Raw genomic sequence first — 24,079 nt, 5'->3', positions numbered from 1 at the left:
GAATTTTCCTCTTGATTAAACTGAGAAAGGAATTCTAAACATAGAATGTTAAGCAAAAAGGAAATATGGGCTGCAAATTGCACATGAAAGATAAAAAATAACATACGACTATGTGACAGTCTAACTTACTGTACAGTCTTTTGGGGGTGATTTCTCATTCCCATTTAGTATTTGATTTGTTTAAAATGTTATTTTAACAATGCTGCATTTTAAAGATCAAATCATTCAAACTTAGAACTTTTCAAAGTTCTGCTTGAATTTTAACTGTCATGAAACTATTTTGCTGTAGGCTTAGAACTTTACATATAATTGCTGCATACCTAGCATATACATGTTTCCTTTCTACTTTATTTCAGTGAAAAATCTCTGAACTTCGTATTAAAACATATTTGCCAAATGACAAGAGTTTCTCAGCATATGTTCAAATCCTTTGCTGAAATATCTGGACCTTCAAGTTGTTTTTGATTAATCTGTTGCATTTGAAGAAAAAAAAACTAATTTAACCACCAGTATAATGGCAGTGTCCTTTTAAATATATTGCAACCTAACACTTTTGAAGAATCAATTTATTAACTATGAAGAGATTCCACAATGATTATTCTCCATTACGGAATGCCCCGGAAGACTTGGATTCAATTCTGTCTAATAGGGCTTATCAAAAAAGTCGGAGAAAGTCTGACTTACCACCTGGAAGAAGCCCATGTTTTATAGGTTCCTGAGTGCTGCTGGTATCCGAACTAGAAGACATAATTAAGCGCAAATATATAGTGCCCTTGAGTTTCAGGTATACAGCATTGAACACAGCAAAAGGTGAGGCTTGTAAACTTCTCTGGCCTTGGGACAGCGGCTACAGTAACCTTCAGTGAAAGTCAGGAAGCAGTCCATCAACGGTGCGCACACACAAACACACACATGCAAACGAAAAATCCAATAATTCAGAAAGTAACAGGCCGGGCTTTCAATGGACTCTGTACTTTTTCCAGCATTAGTGACCCTCTGTAAACCAGCCATCCCATTTCGTGATGGTCTCTAATCAGGAAAATCAGGAGCTGGGATAGGCTGGGCTTGATCACATGGCCCCCAACAGGTTGATAAGCAGACCCTGTTATAAAGTGACAGCAAAAAAAGAGATAAGAACTCTTGGCAGATAGCAAGAGAGAAATGATTAACTCTGTGTTGCAGAGGTGCTGTGAAGCAGAGAGAGGAAGGCTGTAAACCTGTGGGGGGTCAGAAGATCATACCGAGTGAATAACCCCCCACCCCCACCCCCACTCAACCTCCATCCCAATCTAAATGGCAACACCTATAAACTCATGTTGGTGACCTGCCTCTTGATGTCATTATTTCTTTACAGAGTGGACAACAACGCTGAGCTTTTTGGGCTTCTGTAAATATCTGGGGAAGGCAGATCAAGCAAACATTCTTGCCTTAACTTGGGCCTACAACATTTATTGCTCTGTATTCCAAAGCTACACTGTGGAGTAAACCTATGGTGATTTTCTGTCTGACACAAACATTTTATTGTACCTATTCATTAGACAGGAGACTAATCCCAGCTTGTTTGTCTGTTAGCCAGCAGTTAAATGTATAAACTCTCTCCTCCTCACTCCCCCAATAACTTAAAAGTCTTTATTGCATGCTCGAATATCATTTTCCAGGAGAAAATAATGGCATCTGCACAGTTGCACTGAGTTTCTGCTCTTTGTTTGGTTACCTGAGCTGAATGAAACATTTTTCCAGATTCCACAAACCTTAAACATTATATCGAGGTCCCAGCAACAGCGTTTGTGGATTGTGGGTGCTCCTACATTGAAGGTTTTAAAGAAGAGGCTGGGCAACCATTTGTTTGAAATGAACTCCAAGGTCCCTTCCAATTCTGTTCTGTTTTGCTCACACGGACAAAACTGGGTTGGATAAATAAGAGTTTTCAAGTCTATAAGGCAGATTCTTATGAAGTGATCCTTCTTTCCTAACTTACCAGGAAATCAGATTCATTGCTGCCAATAAGGCAATACATTCATGGACTGCCTGTCATTTATCATCGATCAACTGTAATTTAAACATGTAGGGAAATCATAATAATTAAAATAATTAAAAATGGGGATAATAATAACTACAATTTAATATTTTAACTGAAGCTAGAATGTGTGAAATTAGATTACTGTTCACAACATTTAGCATTATTTACGATACTTTATAAGCCAGATGACATTCAGTCTACTTTTGACATTCAATGTGCAGGATGTAGCTCCTTTTTTTTTTAATGGATTAGTGGCATAGTTCCTGAAAGGAGAGATTTAATCCTACAGCTTCTTTCCTCCAAGTGAGCACATTTTCAGTTAGAAAACTGCCATTGGGGCCAAGAATGATAGGGTAAGGTAGATACCATTTGAGTCACTTCTGGAGCAAATGGAAAGCAAGGCGTTCTTTTATAAATATCTCGCATGTAGTAAGTAAACCACATTGCACACGATCTGTTCATATTTATTGGAGGAAAGCAACATATTTTGAGAAACTTTCAGAAATATGACATTCAATGTAAATTTATTAGGATGCTTTAATTAACTATTAATAGTAATTAAATAATTACCATTTAATAATTCTCAATTAATATTTATCAGGCCCGCTCTAAATTTCTTCTTTCTTTTGTGACATATTCTTTTATTGCAATACTGCAGCAATATCTGTCAGCTGTTTTTGTTTTCCATCTCTTGAGGTGTTTTGGCGCTGACTCATCTATGAAGAAACTGCTCATCTCTAGTGCTTTTTCTTGAGTAGGCTACAGGTTGAGTCTACTTAATCCTGCTATCAGCACAGATGCATTGGGAGGGAGGTTCAACAAACTGAAGCCTTCTCCTGTAGCTGCACGTTGGCCAGGGAAGATTCATACAACTTGGCCAGCTATCTTTTCTTGCTGCAACCTCCCCCCCCCCCCCCCCCCGCCATTTGTTGGAATCCAGCACTGTGGTGAAAATTTCTTCTGCATTGTTTTTAATCATATTTATTGTGAGGGAAAAAAATATTGTTTTTGGCTTTTCATCCCAAAGTTGCTTTCTTCATGAGGCAACTGGACTTTCTGGTTTTTCTTTGAAGACGTTTCTTTGAAGAAGCTTTTTTCTTGGATGAGAAGTGAAACGTCTTTAGAGAAAAAAAAAATCGGAAAGTCCAGTTGCCTCTTGAAAAAAGGACTTTTGGAACGACCATGATCTGGATGACTGAGAATCTCCATAGACATTTTTGGGTTTTCAATAGAAGAACATCTCAGTCACATTTTTAGTGGTGGGATGAATTTTGATGGGTGAAATCGTATCCTTATGCATGGTTATGAATAAGTGGGGTGTGTTTGAACTACACAATTTCATTGTATCAGGGATCTCTCTAATCTTTGAATGGTGTTTTAGCCTTATTGCATGAAGTAATGATATTAACAGATTTAAAAAGATGCTCTAAGAAATAATTAAATGAGTCAAATCCCTTAAATGCCCTAAGAAATATGAGGAAAAATGTTTTTGTGTGCATGCTTGGCTAGAGCTGTTTTCAGGAGTAGAACTATACTCAAACTTTTGTCACACACTTATCCATTTCTGTTTTTTTTCCTTCAAAAACTAAATTTTAGCATCCTAAATGCACTTTTGTCTGAGATTAGGTCCTATCAAGCACAGTGATTAAACACACAGTGGCGGACACCAAGCTGCTGTTGGGAAGGGGAAATATTATTGCTATTGTTAGACAAACTGGAAGCCAGAATCCTCATTGGAGCTCATGGAAATCATCTACTAGGTGGTAATCTGTCTTCTGCTGAGCCAGCTATTGGTTATTATTTGATGGAACTGGTAATATTAGCCACATAGGCTAGAGATGGACAGTCTGAATCTCTCCAGAATTTGTAGAATTACATTTTCCGTCATTCCCATCCATGTTGGCTTTAGCTGGTGGGAGCTGGAATTCAACAACATCTGGAAAAGCCATGTGATCCTTCCAGGGAAGAAATTCTTAAGCTTAACTAGTATTTCTATTAAGTTTTTCATTCATAAAGAGAGGACTTATCCTGTAATTAATTATAAGAGTATTGGCGGCTTTTGGCGGTGAACAGGTTTAATGTCCTGTATAACTAGTCAGAAAAGGAACAATTTGAGCAGACAAAGATTGCTCAAATAGCCTGCAACAAGCACCCCTGTCCTCAGCTTCTAAAGCCTTTTCAACCTTTCCTCCATCTAACTTATTGGCATGCTAAGAAAAATGATATTAATGAGTTACATTAGCTACATTAAGGCTTATCTGGGAGGCTCATTTACTAGAGATGATTGTGTTGCAAATCATGCTGTGAGAAAAAGCCAGATTTTTTAAGTCATTAAACAGGCAGGGGGGTGGAGGTGGGAAAGAACCTGTATTTCTGGAATAAGTCACAGATCCTTGCCTTTCCTTCAGTAGGTCATAATGCTGGAAACAAAAGACCATATTCAGTCAAAAATAAAATCCAGATCTACCTAGAATGATAAAGGTAGATCATTCTAGGTATGAATGATTATTACAATAATGCATCTTTTTCTGATCATATATTAAAACTACAGTAGGTTGGCAAAAAATGAGCATCTTCCAGGTGTTCTTGGACATTTGTAATACAATGATGGCTGTGGTTAGTTTTCTGAGGTATATCATACAGTAACATCTGGGGGGCACAGTCTCTCTCTACCTCTGTTTTAGAACTCTGGCATCTAACATCGTTTTGGCCTTTCATGAATTTAAGGGTAACAGCTGAAAAAGTCAACGTTGTCATACATTTACTGGGATTGCATTTGATTCATATAGTTACTGGTAATCCTTAAGTCCTTGACTTACAACCGTTTATTTAATGATCATTCAAAGTTACACTTATGACCATTGCAACATCCACATGGTCATGTGATTTATATTCAGATCAGGGGTGGGTTCCTGCCAGTTCTAACCTCTTGTATAGAAGAGGTTCCACAAATCTACAGTGCCGTTTAGAACCGGTTCCAGCTCCCTCCCCGCCCGTCCATACATCACCAAGATGAAGAGCGAGAGGAGGAATTCTGGGAGTTGAAGTCCACAAGTTCAGAGTTCCTGAGCCAACATGACTGAAGGAGGAATTCTGGGAGTTGAAGTCCACAAGTTTTAAAACTATCAAGTTTGAACACCGCTGGGTTTTTTTTCTAAAGGGTTAGGGGTACAAGGGTCTTGTAACTTGACAGCTTTAAGACTTGCGTGCTTCAAATGCCAGAGTTTCTGAGCCAACATTTTGGTTGCTAAGCAAGAGCGTTGTTAAGTGAGTTTCACCACATTTTACAAGTTGGCCATGGCTGACAAGCCACTCCTACCCAGTCACATGGCTGGCAAGCCACTCCCACCTGGTCACATGGCTGGCAAGCCACTCCCACAAAGCAGGCCACACCTACAGAAGAGGTTCTAAAATTTTTTGAAACCCACCACTGATTCAGATGCTTGAAAAATGATTCATATTTATGGTGGTTGCAGGGTCCCAGGATCATGTGATCATATTTTGCAATCTTCTGACAAGCAAAGTCAACGAGGAAGCCAGATTCACTTAACAACTGTGTTACTAATTTAACAACTGCAATGGTTCACTTAAAAAATGTGGCAAGGAAAGTCGTAAAATGGGGGAAAACTTACTTAACAAATTTCTCACTTAGCAACATAAATTCTGGGCTCAATTGTGGTCATAAGTTGAGGATTAACTGTACATAGTGTCTATGTGGTGTGTGTGTGTATATATATATATTTATAAAGTCATATGCTAACCATTCCAAAAGCTCTAGATGTCTGTCTTTCTCTCTCACCCACATATAGAGTTATCCATTGTCAAGGAATGAGTTATACCAACTGGTTAGAATTGAAAGGAAGGATATTAAAAGCATATTTATTTGTGAACTAACCAGAGAAGAACAACAAAGTGAGCTGGGAAGAGAGAAGGTCTCTCTTGATGGGCATCTCATATTGTAAGACTATAATATATTTGTGGCTGCAGGAAAATAGTTATTTATTATAACCTTTTTATAATACTCTGCTTCTTAACAACTCAAGATGATTTATACAATAGAACATTATCATAACTCGATGGAATACAGAAAAGTTAGCCCTGCAGTCCAGGTCTGTCAGGGCCTATCAGAAAAGCCTATCAGAACATAATGGATTTCATAGCTTAGTGTAATGCAAGCATGACGGAAGCTCCTAGTAACTTTGGAGAAAAGTATTCCATCAACTCAGGGTCACTAAAAAGAAGGTACATCTCTGAGTTCCCACCTCTTTTATCTCATTTGAGGTGGGAACTTGGGTACACCCTCTCAAGTTAAATGTACTGTAGTTAAATTTGATTCTGGTTAGAAGAAATAATCCTGCTTAGTGCCAAGCCATGCAAAATGTTAAGTGATGCATCACAAAATGTGCTTGGAAATCTATTGGTAACCAATAACTAATGAGTTACCACTAACCAGTGGGTTAGGTTTATTGCACAGTACTGTTTATTTGAATAAGGGGATACCAGAAAATAGTTGGTGAAGAGCAGAGGAGAAAACACTATGTTCAAAAAGAGATGTCAAATCAGCTAATATTGAGGATGTGTAGGTAACCTGAAAGTTATGCCAATTAGATTTATGAGCATCCTACCTGAAATGGTGAGAAATTCAGCACCTGGCATGGAAGATAATCAATTGTGCAAAGTTCTAATCTTGGGCAGGAAAAAACTGGAAAATACTAATCATTAAGCAGAATAATAATAATGTACTGTTTTTTAAAAGGGTTTTTTGGGAAGGGAGGGGTGGGCTTATGTAAGAGTTGATTAGGAGTAAAATGGATGTATAAAAACTCTACAAAGGAGTTTACACAACCACAGTTGATCCTTATTTTAGTGAGGAAACTAGAAAACAGGGAACATTCGTACTATCCAAAAATTGGTATCTGCAGGATGACCAACATTGAGCTAAGAAATTAAATTGTTGCATAGCAGATTTAAGCAGCCTATTAGAAAAATAATCTAAGAGGAAGGCTAGCTCCTATTTTCTGAAAATTGTTAATCAGAGGCTGGGCATTCATTATAAATGTTCTAACTCTGAATTCCTGCACAGAACAAGAATAAAAACAATAGGAGCTTTACATGTCATTGGATATAAAACCCACTCTAATGCTATAATTCTATGGTTGCGCACTTGATATTAGGAATGTGCCAAATCAAAGCAGATCTGTTCAGGGAAATGGAGCCTTTTTATTTTATTTATTCTGGTCAAAGAGGTTTCTTCCCTTTGGCTAGTCTGCTTCACCTGGACTTTTGAAGTGGTTGCATAGCATCTGCTATTGTGCTTCTTTTTAAGTCCTGAAGCACATTGCATTGCTGTCAACTCTTGAACTGAAGTGCCAAAGTTGAGAAGCAACTATAGAATATATCAATTTCAGTGGAGGGATTCAATTTTTTTTACTACCGGTTCTGTGGGTGTGGCTTGGTGGGCGTGGCAGGGGAAGGATACTGTAAAATCTCCATTCCCACCCCACTCTAGGGGAAGGCTTCTGCAAAATCCCCATTCCCTACCGATCAGCTGGAACTCGAGAGGCAGAAAATAGATGGGGGTGGGGCCAGTCAGAGGTGGTATTGGCCGGTTCTCAAACTACTCAAAATTTCCACTACCGGTTCTCCAGAACTGGTCAGAAACTGCTGAATATCACCTCTGATCGATTTCCCACTAGAGGCAGGTCATTGATATCTGAAAAACTTGTCCCTTGGATGATTTGTTATGAGGGGTCAAGAATTGCCAGAGAAAGAAAATAATCATATACAATACAGGTAGTCCCCAACTTAGAATCACAATTGAGCCCAACATTTATGTTCCTAAGTGAAACACTTGTTAAGTGAGTTTTGCCCCATTTTGTGACTAAGTGAATCATTGCAGGTGTTAAGTTAGTAACACAGTTGTTAAGTGAATCTGGCTTCCCCATTGACTTTGCTTGTCAGAAGGTTGCAAAAGCTGCCCACATGACCTCTGGACACTGCAACCATCTTAAATATGTATCATTGGCCACGCATCTGAATTTTGATCATATTACCAGGGAGATACTGCAATGTGAAAAATAGTCGTAAGTCATTTTTTTCAATGCTGTTGTAACTTTGAATGGTCACTAAATGAACTGTCGTAAGTCAAGGACTACTTGTACTTTTCTAGATTGGAGACTTCAAAGACTTACATCTGTTGCTGCCTCTCTTTGAAATGTATTTTTACATCTTATATCTTCTTTCTGAAATGCATTTTTTTTAAAAAACCAGAAAAAAAATTCTGTATCATTGGTGTTACTGAGACATGCATTACAAAATAGGAAATGCTTTCAAGGCTCTGTAGTTAAAATTGTTAAAGCTCTCACAAAAGCATTCGTGCTATTTATTAGATATACATCCCAGTTTTCAATGAAGAACTCCGAATGCCACACTTTCCCCTGGGGTCAATTTCTTCTCAGACAAGAACCCTGTGAGGTTTAGCAGGCTCTGACGTTAGAAAAGTTGATGAGATCATAATGATAAGCAATGCATGCACTGCTCCCCACTGTTGTTATCCTTCCCTTTGCAAATGGAAAGATATTGAGTTGCTCGGTACAGTTAGTCCTGTGACCAAATATTGCCACTTTGCCACTCTTGTGGCAGCTTAATCTTAGAGAGTGTTCCTCTGGAAGTTGCAAGAGGAATTGTAGGCTGAATGTGATTCTGCTACATTGCAGAATCAACACTGCGTTCATTTTCCCGATGCCTTCATTTAACACTTCTGTCTTTACTGAAGACTCTGCTGAAGGCTTCGTGAAATTGCACCTCTGCTTTTTTTAGTACAATCAATAGCTGTGGGCTTAATGAAGGCAAAGTGTATATACTTGGGCTTGTGTGAGCTTTTAGCACTGAGCTAATGAGCTTCTCCAGTGGGAGCTTGTTTTATTCTCATTCTTGACATTCTCTCTGGGTTGGTAGCTGACATTACATTTTCACCCAGTGAAACATACATTTCCCCCCTTCCCAAGTGAAAATGAAGGTGAAATAGCAATAGACTTACACTTATATACCACTTCACAGTGCTTTACAGCCTCCTCTAAGCAATTTACAGAGTCAGCATATTGCCACCAACAATCGGCATCCTCATTTTACAGACCTCGGAAGAATGGAAGGCTGAGTCAACCTCGAGCTGATGAGAATCAAACTGCCGAACTGCAGTCAGCCGGCAGTCAGCAGAAGTAGCCTGCAGTACTGCATTCTAACCAACTGCGCCATCACGGCTCATGAAATGGGTATGATTTCATTAGTTTTTAAAAATAGGTTCATAGGTTATGACTATATCAGAAGGAAAGTGATGGAAACACTCCTCCCCTTCTCTCCAATTCTTTCTTCGGGGAAGGATCTCACTTTGTCTATTAGTATGCAGCATACAAATAGGTATAAGAAGCCAGCTGACGTTTATATCTTCCGTCTCTTATTTTTATGGATCCTTAGTTCCACTACCCCATTGAATGAACTTTACTTGGCATAGGAGGTTCAGAAACAGTCTTATCACTAAGTTGATGATACAATGCTTAAAAGCTCATTGTTTACTATAGGAAGATCACGTAGAACTGTGATAGTGGACCTATGGCACGTGTGCCCGAAGCGGCACATGGAGCCATGTTGCCTGGCATGTGCGGCATTGCCCGTTCCTCTTCTGGGTTTCTGACGCATGTGTGCGTGCAATGATAAGCTGGTCTTTGTGCATGCCACAGTGCCAGAAACTGGAAGAACTGGTCTTCCATTTTCCAGCGTGAGTCTGTGCGTGAGCCAGCTGATTGTCATGCGTATATGCCCCCCAGAAGTTCATCTTCTGGTTCACACATGCCCCCTGGGCAGCTCCTCTTCTGGGTTATGGCCCAGATAAGTGTGCGAAGCGCAAGTGCTTGCTCGCTCCCTGTTCAAAAAGGTTCGCCATCACTGACAGAGAACATTTATGGATACGAAGGACACAATGCTTCATATAATGTTCTACATGAAGGGTACAACTTGAGAACACATGTTGTCCTAGGAAGTTCTGCCTATTGACACTAAACACTAAATTGGAAGTTTGAATGCAACAAATAAGTTATGGTGTTACACTAATTTTTATTTAAATGAAATGGAATCAGATTAGTCTTTACCCTGGCTTTCCTGATATATTTCTACTTGATCTTTTCTAAGCTGCAGACTCGATATACCAACTGAAGTTGTGCATTTCTGCTCTAAAAGATGATGGAATAGAAAGAAAAAGTTAATTGCATATGGTTGTAATTGGCAAGAAAAAAAAAGATACAACACATTTTTGTTAGGAAATTTATCTAATGTATAATATAAATGGAGTAAATATGACAAAAGTCATTTTGGTGTAGTGTTTAGGTGTCAGGTTAAAAATCAGGGCATTCTGAGTTGTAGACCTGCCTTGCTCACAAAATCAGCTGGGTGACCTGGGCCAGTCACAGTCTCTCAGCCCTAAGAATTAGGGAATGGTGAACAACTTCTGAAAAATCTTCCCAGTAAAATTGCAGAGACATTTCTAGGCCAGGAATCAAGAATGAGTCAGACAAACAAAACCCAACTTAAATCTGAGTAAATACGCTTTGGAATATTTACCAGATTGCAATTTAAGATCTGTATTTTCTATGAGATAAGCACCTTAATGTTGACCAGGTTTAAGATTCAATAGAACAGACACCTAATTAGTTTTCAAAATCGCAGTTGCACAGAAAAATTGTATACAAGTTTCCTTGCAATACTGTGGCATGTACAGGGGTGGGGTTCTGGCTTCTGTTACTGCTGGTTCACTCAGGACCACGCTTCGGGTGCATGCGTGCTTTATGCACCTATGTGCGCATGTGCAGTAGTAAAAAATTGCTTCTGCGCATGTACAGAAGCAAAAATCAAGATGGCGGCGCCCATGGCACTACTGATAGAACCGGTTTGGGAGTGTGGCCAGCTACCTACTCAGCCGAACCGGTAGGAACCCACCTCTGGTACGGTATGTGATTGCAAATTAACAGTATAATCTTATTCATAGATTCTTCAAAATTAATTTCTATAAGGCATAATGAGGTAAAGATACATTGATTGTTTAGGTTTTGTTTTAATCATAGATGCTTCCCATCAGTGGTGGGATTCAATTTTTTTTCTACCGGTTCTGTGGGTATGGCGTGGCTTGGTGGGTGTGGCAGGGGAAGGATACTGCAAAATTCCCACCCAACTCCAGGGGAAGGATGCTGTAAAATCCCCCTTCCCCCCCTTCCCTCTAACCTGCTTTCCAGCTCAGTTCTCCTGTGCAGGGCAATAGAAGAAGACACAGCTGATCAGCTGGGACAGCGATCAGCTGGGACTCGGGAGACAGTGAATAGATGGGAGTGGAGCCAGCCAGAGGTGGTATTTGGTGGTTCTCTGAACTACTCAAAATTTCTCCTACTGGTTTGCCAGAAGCAGTCAGAACTGGCTGAATACCACCTCTGCTGCCCAGGTGCATGTGAGATGGAGGGCCATACAAATTCAGCAAATAGATAAAATTTATTCACCAAAGCACTTTCACGATACTGTAGGTGAGGTTACTGTCATCTCAGCTTCACACTGTTGAATTATCTTGCTGTTCATTTTTCATAGCAATGCTTGATGGGAGGATCTATACTGCAGATTCATGAATTAAGAAACTTTGTCTAAAAGAATCACATTTTGGTTAAAAAAAAAAGACTGGCAGGAAAATCACTTCTATTCTAATCTTTCAAAATGTGATTGCTAACAAGCATCCAACATGTAGCCCCTTGTCCGTACATTAAGGTAAGATGATTGGAAACAGAAATAAAGAATTTTTATACCCCAATAGCTTTTACTAAAATCCTTTGGCTCAATCAGGCACATTTTATATACTTGTGCCTTGTCCTAGTAATTTCAAATTTGGGACTTAGACATATTGCAGCTGAGTAATTTGTGTAATCAGTAAAGGGCCCCAGGGATTTTGGATGAGCCTGATAATTTACTTAGTAAACTGTCATATGATTTCATAGCATTCAAATTCCCAGGATTCTTTTGAGATTGGAAAGCTCTTCTTTTCTGAGGTTGGAAGGAGAAGGGTCTGTACATACCTTAAGAGATACTTAAGATGCTGCAGTTTAAAAGAAACATCGTGTTCAAATATTTAGAACCTAGAACCTAGAATAGTAGATTTGGAAAGAACCTCAGAGGTCTTCTAGTTCAACCCCCTGCTTGAGCAGGAGATCCTATGTCACGGTTCCAAATCAAGCCAGCAAAAGAAGAGGCCACACTGTGAGCAGAACGGGTTTCTTTATTGGAGTCTCAGCTTGGCACATGGTGAACAATACAGCAAAAGGGTTTCGAGCCAGCATTACTGGCTTCTGCTAGCCAGCCGGGCTATACGGACTTAGCACACTCCGCCCTCCTGTTCCCGGTTGCTCCCGGCTGGCTCTAGCAAGTACTCTTCAGGCCTGGATGGCTTCTGAACCAACCACAGCTGGCTTGCCTTCCTGGCTCCTCTCCCAGCGTGAGTCCCATCACCCGACACCCATCTGTGATCCCCATGCAACACCCCCCCCCCTGCGTTTGTTTGGCAACTTCGAAATGGTACGTTGTGGCAACTTTGCATGGATGTTGACACCCTATATCTGCGGGATCGCATCCTACCCCACACATCCCTACGGCCAATCCGCTCTCACAGAGAGGGACTCCTCCAGGTACCTTCCGCTAAGCAATGCGGGCGGGCGGTGCCCAGGAGTAGGGCCTTCTCTGTGATGGGCCCAACCCTCTGGAACGACCTCCCCCCCGATATTAGAACTACTGTTGATCTCCGCTCCTTCCGTAAGAAACTCAAGACCCACTTGTTCAAATTAGCTGGCCCGGCTCAATTGTAATCGAAAGCAAAATATAGTATAATTGAATCCTGACCTTACTGGATGGCATTTTAAATTTTTAAATTTTGGGGTTTTAAATTGGTTTTTAATTGGTACTATTTTAATTATCGTAAAATAGTTTAGTTTTTTACGGACTGTGTGTTTAAGTTGGTTTGTCTGGTTTTGTGTGTTGCTTTGTTATTCTTTTTGTATACTGTCTGTACACCGCCCCGAGTCCCTTCGGGGAGAGGGGGCGGTTTATAAATTAATTAATTAAATAAATAAATATCATTTCAGACAAATGGCTGTGCAGTCTCTTTTTTGAAACCTCCAGTGATGAAGCACCCACAACTTCTCAAGACCAGCTATTCCACTGGTTGATTGCTCTCATTGTTAGGAAATTTCTCCTTATTTATAGGTTGCTTCTTTCCTTGGTTAGTTTCCAACTGTTGTTTCTTAACCCTAACTCTATTGGTACTTTGGAAAATAATTTGACCTTCTCATCTTTCTATGAGTCCTTCAAATATTGGAATAGTGCTATCATGTCCCCCCACCCCTAATCCTTCTTTCCACTAGACTAGTCATACCCAATTCCTATAACCATTTAGTTAAATACCCAATTTCTGTAAATACTTAATTAAATATTTCAAATGGTTCAATTCTTGCATGAGTTTTGTGACCCCCATAAGTTTGAAGAGTGCTGAACCCCATTAAACATATTCATTTGCCCTTTTAATTTGTTTTTAAAAAGGAAACTAACCACCATTTCCAAAGGAGTCACATATATTGATACCTCTGTGCTGCTGAAGATTAATCCTAAGTGCATAAATTTATGCCATAGACAGTAATGTTCCCACAGTGGGCTATTAATCATGTGTGGGTGGGTGTGTTTGTATCAGAGAGAGAGTTGCAATGAGATCTTGCTCTGTAGCCAGCCCACTGTGAGTCTCAAACCTTTTCTTCAACACTTTGGAGCACATGAAATCTGACCGTTCATCCTCCAGGATCATGATAGAGGGTTCAGTTTGCAAAAAGTGAGGAAAGGTTTAGGGAATCTCCCTGAAAGAATAGGGCTGTGTTGTGATATGATATGATAATGACTTAGGTGTTCTCTGCTTTATCTTGTTTAATTTGATCACCAACAATGTTGAAAGTGGCTGCTACGTGATGGTACTTTGTACTTTGGCTTAAGCCCCTATCACTTCGACACCATTGTTTCGATAAGCTGTTTAGGGTGTTTTTGAGATGCACTGATGGCATAAGGTAATCTTACAGACCTAAAATACACAAATCGCTTATTGTCCTTATAGGGGAACATAGGTGGGGGAATAGTCCAATTTACAGCTTTTTATAATGCTGCACTAGATCTATAAAACAGGACCAAAATGCATCCCTTCCCATAAAAAACACATCTTAACCAGTGGATGCTGCTAATGGCCTCATTCCCCATAGCTTTCCAATGGGGGACAATGGTGTGCTTTAAGATTCCACCCTTCTTTACCAATATGGAGATAAAATATGGGAAATTGTAACTGAACAAAGCCTTGGACTTTTGTGTTTTTCATAAATACAGCCGTACGCAAATGTGCTGTAACCTTGCTTTACCAAAAAATGCTGGTGTTATTTTTCCATTGTGACCCATTAAAATGCAATTGTGCATCATTTAAAAGTACAGACTAAGGGAATATATTTCTGCGGGTATATATGAACGAGTATCCCTCTGTTTCTTCAACTAGTCAAAGATAAAGATAATGGTTCCCCTTGCACATATGTGCTAGTCATTCCCGACTCTAGGGAGTGGTGCTCATCTCTGTTTCAAAGCCAAAGAGCTAGCGCTGTCCAAAGACGTCTCCATAGTCATGTAGCCGGCATGACTAAATGCCGAAGGTGCACAGAACGCTGTTACCTTCCCACCAAAGGTGGTTCCTATTTTTCTACTTGCATTTTTACGTGCTTTCAAACTGCTAGGTTGGCAGAAACTGGAACAATTAATGGATGCTCACCCCATTATGCGGCACTAGGGATTCAAACCGCTGAACTTCCGACCTTTCTGATTGACAAGCTCAGCGACTTAGCCACTGATCCACCACATCCCTTTCAACTAGTTAGCAGGCTGAAAATGAAATCTCAAGTATGTTTCTCAGCTATTCACTCTGAGAGGCTGCTGTCTCAGGCAGCAAATACTAATAGACAACAGTGGCATGCTCTTGCTTATCCTTCTGCTCTTACCAACTGTCCTCTACTTGAGGATGGCATCATGTACGGTATGTCACACCAGCTGTTCTCAATTCCCTAAGTTTAACCTGCTGTTCAAATGTGGAAGTTTCCATTCCACTGTTAATATTAAGGGAAGCCAGATCTGAGCTGCATAAATCTGGTTGACCATCAGATAGTAGCAGAGCAGAGGTGGGCTGCTGCCAGTTCAGCTTGGCCAAACTGGTAGTAGCAGTGGCGGGGGACTCTGCCTATCCGCCTGGACACTTTTGTACATGCGCAGAAATGTCGCAGGAGCGCACCTGAGCAGGTAGTAAAAAGATTAGCAACCCACCTCTGTAGCAGAGACAAACAGTATGGAAAACCTGGTATCTTGATTTTTATCAGGTAGGCCTGCCACTGTGGAAAGGCTCGAATCAATTACATGTACGGGTTGGAGCAGAGCTGCTATTTGCCCTTCAGGTTCTACACCCTTTTATCCGACTGTTTTTTGCAACAGGAAACCTATACTTCTTTATCTTTATATAGAGAGATTTATATTTATCAAGAGACGTTGTTACCATTTGTGATGGTGTGTGAGAATGACCTTCAGAGAGGATGGGAAGAGATGCTGCCTAGGAAATGATTGTATAAGAGGGGGGGACCCCCCAGTGTCTTAGCGGTCAGAGGAATAAATTTAGGAAGGTGGGAAATTTGTCCTTTCAGGCTTGCAAGAGTTGGTCAATGTAGCCTTACAATAGAGTTGAATTAGCTCATCTGGTCATGTTTCCTGTCCGGTTTATCTGGAAGGCTGACTGATATTCTAAAAGATATTCACTATTACATTTATCATTTGGGCAAATGGCTTTAGGGATGGGAACCTTTAATCAACAGAGGTCATAGTCCTTACAGCCCCAATCCTTATGACCAAAGATGAGGCATGCTGGAAAATGCAGTTCAACAGTATCTGGAAAATTTCAAATTCATTATCCTTTCAGAACCAGCGCAAATGAAGCAGCATATAGAGTTTTTACTCTCAAATTCATCTGTAAAATACTTGAAATGTAACTATTACTTTGAGCAAGTTAGCAGCCTGGGCAGACCAGCACCTTGGCTAGGCCTAATTTCGGGGCTATAAAACAGGAATTAAGAGAATAGATCTATTTGGAAGCATTTCCTTATCTTTCTCTGAAGCAGATGTATTCATAATATGTCTAGTGTGATGTAACTGAGAACTATTTATATCCATAGGAATCCTGATATCTTCTCAATATGTGACTTCCTAGTTCTTCCCCCCCTATGAATAGTCATCATCTCCATGGAGCTTAAGTATGAATTATTTTTGCCTTTGGATTGTAACTTTTGCCAACTATTTTCCTCTGCTTTTATTAAACAAGGTAGCAGCATGAGAAAATATAGAATGCACATATGGAGACACTGAGCTCATTTAATCTTGCTGTGGAGGAACCAGCTGGCAACAGGGTTTCCTGAGCACCTGCGTTTACATTGATGGCTATTTCATCATATTAGTCAGAGAAACTGAAATATATAAAGCTTTCAGCAGTGGCTAAACTCTACCAAATAGCCAAGGCTCTCCCAGCAGACATGAACTGCTCAGCTAGTTCAGGGAGACCAATGTTACTGGATTATCCACCAGCAGCTCCCTCTGCCTTTTTCCTATATCATTTTAAGGCATTCTTTGAAATTAAATGCAAACAAGTACCTTGTGCAATGTCATGCTTTTCTAGCTACCGAACTGAAACAAGTCCCGGAGACTACCTGCTCCCTGTATTTACAGCAGTGGTCGGTTCCGGATCCCGTTCCAACCGATACACCTCTGCAACCCTCCGTGATGCTCCAGCTGTTCGGTGGAGCATTGCGCAGGCGCTGTATGCGCCATGCACGGAACTGCCAAAGGCTTAAAGGACAGGTAAGGAGTTTGGGCGGGCGGGCGGGCCCTCCAGAGCACCGTACCAGAACGGTACCCAATGCTCCGGGCAGGCTCCGATATGCCCGTAGCAGGGCGTACCTCCTGCAACCCACCACTGATTTACATGTAGCCCTCAATTTACAACAATTCATTTAGTGACTGTTCAAAGTTACAATGGCACTGAAAAAAAGGGATTTGGGACCATTTTTCACACGTAGGACCTTAGCAATATCTCCATAGTCACCTGATCAAAATTCAGATGCTAGGCAACTGACTCCTATTTATCACGGTTGCAGTGTCCCGAGGTCATGTGATCACCTTTGGTGACAAGCAAAGTCAATGGGGAAGCCAGATTTACTTAACAACTATGTTAGCAATTGCAGTTAACAACTGTGGCACAAAGGTTGATAAAATGGGGCAAAATTCACTTAAATGTTTCACTTACAAACAAAAAAATGTGGGCTCAGTGGTGGTTGTGAGTTGAGAACTACCTGTAAGCAATTGTATGCATAAATGCCTGTGAATGTATATAATTTCTTAAAATATATTTATCCGTCTACTGCTCGTCTTCTAACTATTAGCTTGACATGTCATTCCCCCCAGCCCCAAACTATTGCCTGGAATCACCTGCGAATGAGAGACAGTTTGGTGTAGTGGCCTAGAAACCAGGAGACAGTGAGTTCTAGGTTTCCCTTAGGCATGAAGTCAGTTGGGGGACTTTTGTCCAGTCACTCTCAGCACAAGCTGCATATATCTGGTTGACCATCAGATGGCAGCAGAGCAGAGGTGGGTTGCTGCCAGTTCGTTTCGGCCGAATTGATAGTAGCAGCGGTGGTTGTGAGGAAAATAGGAGGTGGGAGTATTAGATATTTATGCCATTTTGAGTGATGGTATTAAAAATGGTGGGAATAATAATAATGCCCATTTGTCAAGTCCCAGTAGCTGGTCCAGAAAGATACCATGCTCAATGATACTGAAAATGTTTAAATGGGCTAAGAGGAGCTGAAGGGGCATGCTCCCTCCTTTCAAGGCCCCAAGTTAACCCAGTAGTATGATTAATACTGATTGGGCAGGACAATTGTCTAGTACAATCACCTCAAGAAGTAACCCCTTGATAAAAAGGTACAACACATACGAATAATATTGAAACATGGAAACTTTATGCAGAGCATAAAACAGATCTGTAATACAAATAATACATAAATTGTATGCGTGCCATTTGATTGCATAAAGATGGGAACGTGGTATTTTTGGTTTCTTTGCCTAATACGCTGTTTCCTCGAAAATAAGACCTCCCCAGATAATAAGCCCAATCAGGCTTTTAAGCGGGTGTGCTAAAATAAGCCCTCCCCTGAAAATAAGCCCTTCCTGAAAATATACAACATAGCAGCAGCCATGAGGTGACCATGCTCGCCTCCTCCTGTACCTCAAAAATTATAAGACCTCCCCAAAAATAAGGCCAAGCACTTATTTCAGGGGTCAAAAGAAAATGAGACCCTGTCTTATTTCTGGGAAAACACGGTATGATTCAACAGTTGGATCTGACTGGCAAAAACAATTTGGAAATCAGAAAAGAAAACCCACCCCGCCAATAATTAATTGTACGACAAAGGTGTTTTGTTAAACAGCTTTCGTTACCCAGCATGGCACCTCTGCAGACTTCAAATCCACTTCTTCCTGGTTAGCACTGGGTGTTGAACTCCAAGTCTCTTAGGCTGAAAGGCTGAGATGCAGGGGTTATCTTACTTTGTTTGCTTTTTTGTATTAAGCTCTAACGACCTGGAGCTACTGTATTTTGTTTGATGACTAGGGTAAAAATACTTTTGAGTATCGATTGAACTGTTAAATGCCATTTTATGCAAGATTATTCTGAAGTTAGCCTCCAACTCAGGGAATGTAGAGGGTAGCTTTGATTTACTTCTAGAATTGAAACTGAACCAAATTAAAACCTGCATTTTTGTAATATGTAGAAGTGAACTGGAACCATGCCTGAATATCTTAGAGAAGTGTATTATTGGTGGTGTATTCATTTAGTATTTTCCCTTTAGTATAAAGGGAAGAAAGAGGCATCCTAATGTCCCATTATACACAATGAGAGAGAGAGAAAATCTATAACAATTTTCCTCTAACTTTGATCTCTCCAGATAAACTGAAACTGCAGTTCTCAGAAGTCTTGGCCTAGAGAAGGATGCCCTAGGCTGAACTCACCATTTTCCATGAAAGTACCATTGCAGATTCTACCTATCCAAGTAGACCTTGGCCTTTCAGCCTCAATCACATGTTTTGGACAGAATAAATAAAACATAACTAGAGGGAGACAATTTATACTTAGCAACACTTGAGATTCATCCAGGCTTGGTCTGGAAAAAAAGCATGGGATACCAAAGCTGTGGTTCAGTTCAGTTAAGTGTGAAATAAGGACTCTGGTGGAAAGAATGGGAAAAGAGGAATAGGGGGAAAGGAAAGGATTCTGCAAACTTCATTTTTCCTTCTGTACTATTGCTGTGTAGCAGTTCATGATACTATGTTTTTCTTTAAATAATCAGCTTTAAAGAATTGTTTAAGATTTGTTTCAGACTTAGGCTGGGTTCACATCTGGCAGAAAGTTAAGTTGCAAATTCTTGGTTTGGTTTTAACACAATGTGTCAATTAGCCATCACAATGCATAAATCATGCACAATTATGATTTATTCAATAAAATCATAGTTAAAGAAATTCTAGCTGAATGTGATCAGGCTCAACCTGACCTTAGTAATGTTGAGATTGTGGTTAAAATTGGCACAGTTATTCAAATAATGCATGACTAGTTCAAAGAATTGGCAAATTGTGACTTCGTGTGGCATCTGAACTTCTTAGGTGTTAATTACACTGCCTGGTTGCTCTTCCTCCTGAACAAGCCAGCAACCATTTTTAGAGGGAAATAATGAATAACATTGATATGTACTCAGCCCAACCCATACGTTTGGCCATGAATATGCTTTCCAACAATGGCTTAGTTACTTGCGGGATCGTATCCTGCCCCATACATCCCTGCGACCAATTCGCTCGCACAGAGGGGGACTCCTCCAGGTGCCGTCCACCAGACAGTGCCGAGGGGCGGCGCCTAGGAGTAGAGCCTTCTCTGTAGCGGGCCCAGCCCTGTGGAATGACCTCCCTCCGGATATTAGGACTACCTCTGACCTCCGCTCCTTCCGTGTAAAGCTCAAGACCCACCTATTCCAAGTAGCTGGCCTGGCTCAACCATGATCTTACTATATCGCTCCTGACGGGTTTCTTATTTTTCTTTGTAATTTATTTATTTATTTAGGGGATTTTAATATTGTGATTTTAATTGTTTTTATTCATCAGCCCACCTCCTCCTTGTACACGTCTATATTATATGTATGTTTTGTCCATATTTGTATTTTTATGTGTTTTATTGTACGCCGCCCCGAGTCCTTCGGGAGAGGGTGCGGCTAAGAAATAATAATAATAATAATAATAATAATAATAATAATAATAATAATAATAATAATAATAATAATAATAATAATAATAATAATAATTGGCTTTATTTATTTAATTGCACTTTTTATCTTGCCTTTCATTTGGAGCAGTGTTTTTCAAAGTATCTTCTGAGGAGCCGAGGGGATCCCTCAAAACCCTCTCAGGGGACTGCAAACTCAAAATTATTTGTCAGCCTATGTTGAAAAATAAATACAAGATTAAAACCCCATCAAACGATCATGAGAAGTAGTAGTGGCAGCAAATGTGTCACTTTCAATTTTTAATACAGTAAATATTGATAAGCATCGTTCATAAAAACAAAACCACTTTGGAGGTTCTTTATAATTTATAAAAGTGGGACAGGGTTCTGAGGGAAGAAAAGTTTAGGATCTAGATTAGTATTTTTCACCCTCTACAGCTTGAAGAAGTGTGGACTTCAACTCCCAGAATTCAGGCTGGGGAATTCTGGGAATTGAAGTCCATCTATCTTCAAGTTGCCAAGGTTGATAAACATTGACCTGAAGCTCAAAGTATCCAGAACTCCCTCCTCCTATTTTCCCCACAAAAACAGCCCTGTGAGTAGATGTGATATATGTTTTTTAGTTTAGAACCCAGAACCTTGTATATGAACATCACACTCTCATAAATGATTCCTAGAAGAAGAGCCAAGAAGGGAAAAATGGTAGAGCTGTTCAGAGTATCAAGGACCTTTGGATAGATAACAATGAAGCTGTTAAAAAAAGTAGCACGAATGCCTGTTCTTGTTGTGAAACACCAGGTCCACATGTAAAGGTTAAATTAAACTGCTTCATTACTAAATGCCTTTGCACAGGAATCTTCTCAATTAGATAAAGATTAACAGCACTCAAGGTGGGGTTGGACTTAGTTCTTTTCCTAAAGTTCCATACTTGGATCAAAATACTAATTTGAGAAGTTTACTCAGGACCAAACACAGCGATTTTGAGTGCTGGTGTTTATGATGCTTTACATTGCTCTGGACAATCTCAGTAAAGTATTATCTTATGTCTTGGGCTACTACTTTAGCATTAGATTTGGTGGGATGATCTGGGAGGTGGGCTAAGCGCCCAGCAACAGCCATTAAAACAGCACATGGCTCTGCCAGGAGACTTTCTGCAGCTGGTTAGTATTGCCATCTTTGCTTCTCCTGGGTGTGTTACGAGGCTCCACCAACCCACCCTGACGTCATCACGGACCTTCTGCAAATGCGCGCGCTCCCGCTACCAAACCGGTAGTGCAGATAATAGGATACCATTACTTGTGTGTCTGCTTCTCATTCCCCTCATCCTATTTTCAGTTCAGTGGCTGCATTTTGGCTTTGTATTCAGGTTTTAAAATAAGGTTTAACTGATGATTAAGGAGAAGAAGGATTCTCACTCCCACCCACTGCATTTCTGTTTTGCCCCTTCAAACCTGAAAGTACATTTTCCATTCCACACCCCCATGCCCTAATTTTCCTTGCTTATTTAGGAAATTTAATTTTTCTAGCTAAGTGTCTTATGTGTGCAATAGTGGCAACATTTCTATCTTATTTCAAAGAGAGAGGGGGGTTGGGGGACAGAGGGGGGGAGGGAGGGAGGGAAGGAGGGAGAGAGAGAGAGAGAATATACAACTATTGTTTCCTTTTTAAATAGAAACTTGTTCTTAAGGCTTTCCTTCAAACTTTACCTGTTCAGAGCCAGCTGAATAGTTCATCTGCCTATAAATAGTTCATTTTCCACTGTAAAATAGTCCGCTCTCCCAAATCAGAAATGCAAAAGATGGAGGCAGAAGGCCAAGCAAAAATCTGTTAAGTATGAAGGTAAATATATGCGTCCCAGGATAATGTTGTAGAATCCAATCTGGGTTAGTCACTGGGGTGAGAGGTTTTATCTTCCGAGCTTCAGACTCATGCTGGAGCCAATGGAGACCATGAAGACAAAATCTCTGGTCCCAGTGACCGACTCAGGTTGGATCCTACAAAGTTCTGTTGGTCAAGGGACTATGAGGGTGACAGCTTCATAGAGGCATAAATTCCCCAACAAGAAAAGCCTGCTCTTCCTGTGTCAGCAATGAACCTAGAATTGTGGTGAGTTAAGAGGAGAAAGGATTTTTCCCTGCACAAGAAGAGGTGGAGATGCAAACTCTTCATCTAGTCATCTCCTTACCTCCCTTGATCAATGTAGGGGTCCGAGGGCTGAGTCCAAATGAAAAGTTACTCTTGAATCCATGCTTGATACTAGTGCACAATGTCACCAAAATACTTCCATTGCCAAGAAGGTGTCCATATTAAGTCCTGAGGGTTAAAAAAGATGCAAATCTTTCAAACTTTAATACTAATGCTACGCCATGTAAAAACCACAGCAAGGCACAGATCAGCAAGGAAGGATATACTCTGATTATTTTTTGGTTTCAGAAATGTTTAAGCACCAACTTAGGCATCAATCTGGCATGCTTCCTACTGCTGATAGAATAGGTCCTGCTAAAGTGGTTCAACCCCTGTCAGGAATAAGAGGTACAACAGTCCAAAGACTTGACACAACTTTTGGATGATGAACCTTTCAACATGATGGAAGTTGTTGGATTTCGGCACCTTCTTCATCTGGTTGCCTCTGATTGCTTCAGCAGAGAGGTGATGTCTTCCTGTATCAGTAGTGCAAACCAGATGTGGTATTCAGCAGGTACTGACCAGTTCTGGAGTACCAGTAGCAGAAATTTTGAGTAGTCCAGAGAACCAGTAAATACCACCTTTGGCTGGCCCCATCCCCGTCTATTTTCTGCCTTCCGAAACACAGGTGATTGGGAGGAAATGGGGATTTTCCATATCCTTCCCCTGGAGTGGGGTGGGAATGGAGATTTTACAGTATCCTTCCCCTGCCATGCCCACCAAGCCATGCCACGCCCACCAAGCCACGCCACGCCCACCAAGCCATGCCAAGCCCACAGAACTGGTAGCAAATATCTTTGAATCCCACCACCATTTTCCAATATGGTAATTCTGAGGCTGACCCAATAATTTATTTATCTTAGAGTCACTCCAATCAAAGTGGTGCCCATGTGTCATAGATTTGTGACAGAGAAGGCAGGCATAACTGGATGATGCTTCACATCAAGCTGCTGAATCTCGTTCATGTGACAGATGTCACGAGAGTGACCATAATACCTATGACTTAGTACTCACAGTCTCAAATATAGCATCATGGTAATGGACAGTAGAGCCAACTTGCTTTAGACAGGTCTCACTCCAACTCACTTTGTCAGCATCGGCTGCATTGGTTATCTGATGGTACAAAATAGTACTGAAATAGAGGAGTGCAGAGCTAAGATCATTGTAGGAAGCACTGATGTTTTCACTGGTGCTCTCATGAAGATGGTCACTGGTTATTTCCACTGCTGAGCGAAGGAGAGGAAAACACTGGCTAAGCGGTTGGTTCACTCCATTTTGTTTGAACGATGATCCTTCAGATAGATGGGCTGCAATCAGAAGATAGTTTGGGGTGAAATAAAACACTTAAACTTAAGTCACAGATAAAATATATCATACTGTATGTACTACTACTTTGTATAATCCTATAATACATTTTCAGA

General features: G+C 40.5%; 1 protein-coding gene across 1 annotated transcript in view; it reads right to left on the bottom strand.

Annotated features, from left to right (window-relative positions):
* NR5A2 (nuclear receptor subfamily 5 group A member 2) overlaps nucleotides 1-973 on the bottom strand; it is a 122,053-nt gene extending 121,080 nt beyond the window's left edge. The window contains exon 1 of the mRNA XM_081947706.1: nucleotides 685-973. Within this exon, the coding sequence (XP_081803832.1) occupies nucleotides 685-748 (64 nt within the window). The 5' untranslated portion in view covers nucleotides 749-973. The remainder of the gene's footprint in view (nucleotides 1-684) is intronic.
* Nucleotides 974-24,079: the final 23,106 nt, after the last annotated feature.

The sequence above is a fragment of the Natrix helvetica genome (genome assembly GCF_964273705.1).
Source record: "Natrix helvetica genome assembly, chromosome: 3".
Lineage (NCBI taxonomy): Eukaryota > Metazoa > Chordata > Lepidosauria > Squamata > Natricidae > Natrix > Natrix helvetica.
This window is presented reverse-complemented; position numbering and strand designations above follow the sequence as displayed.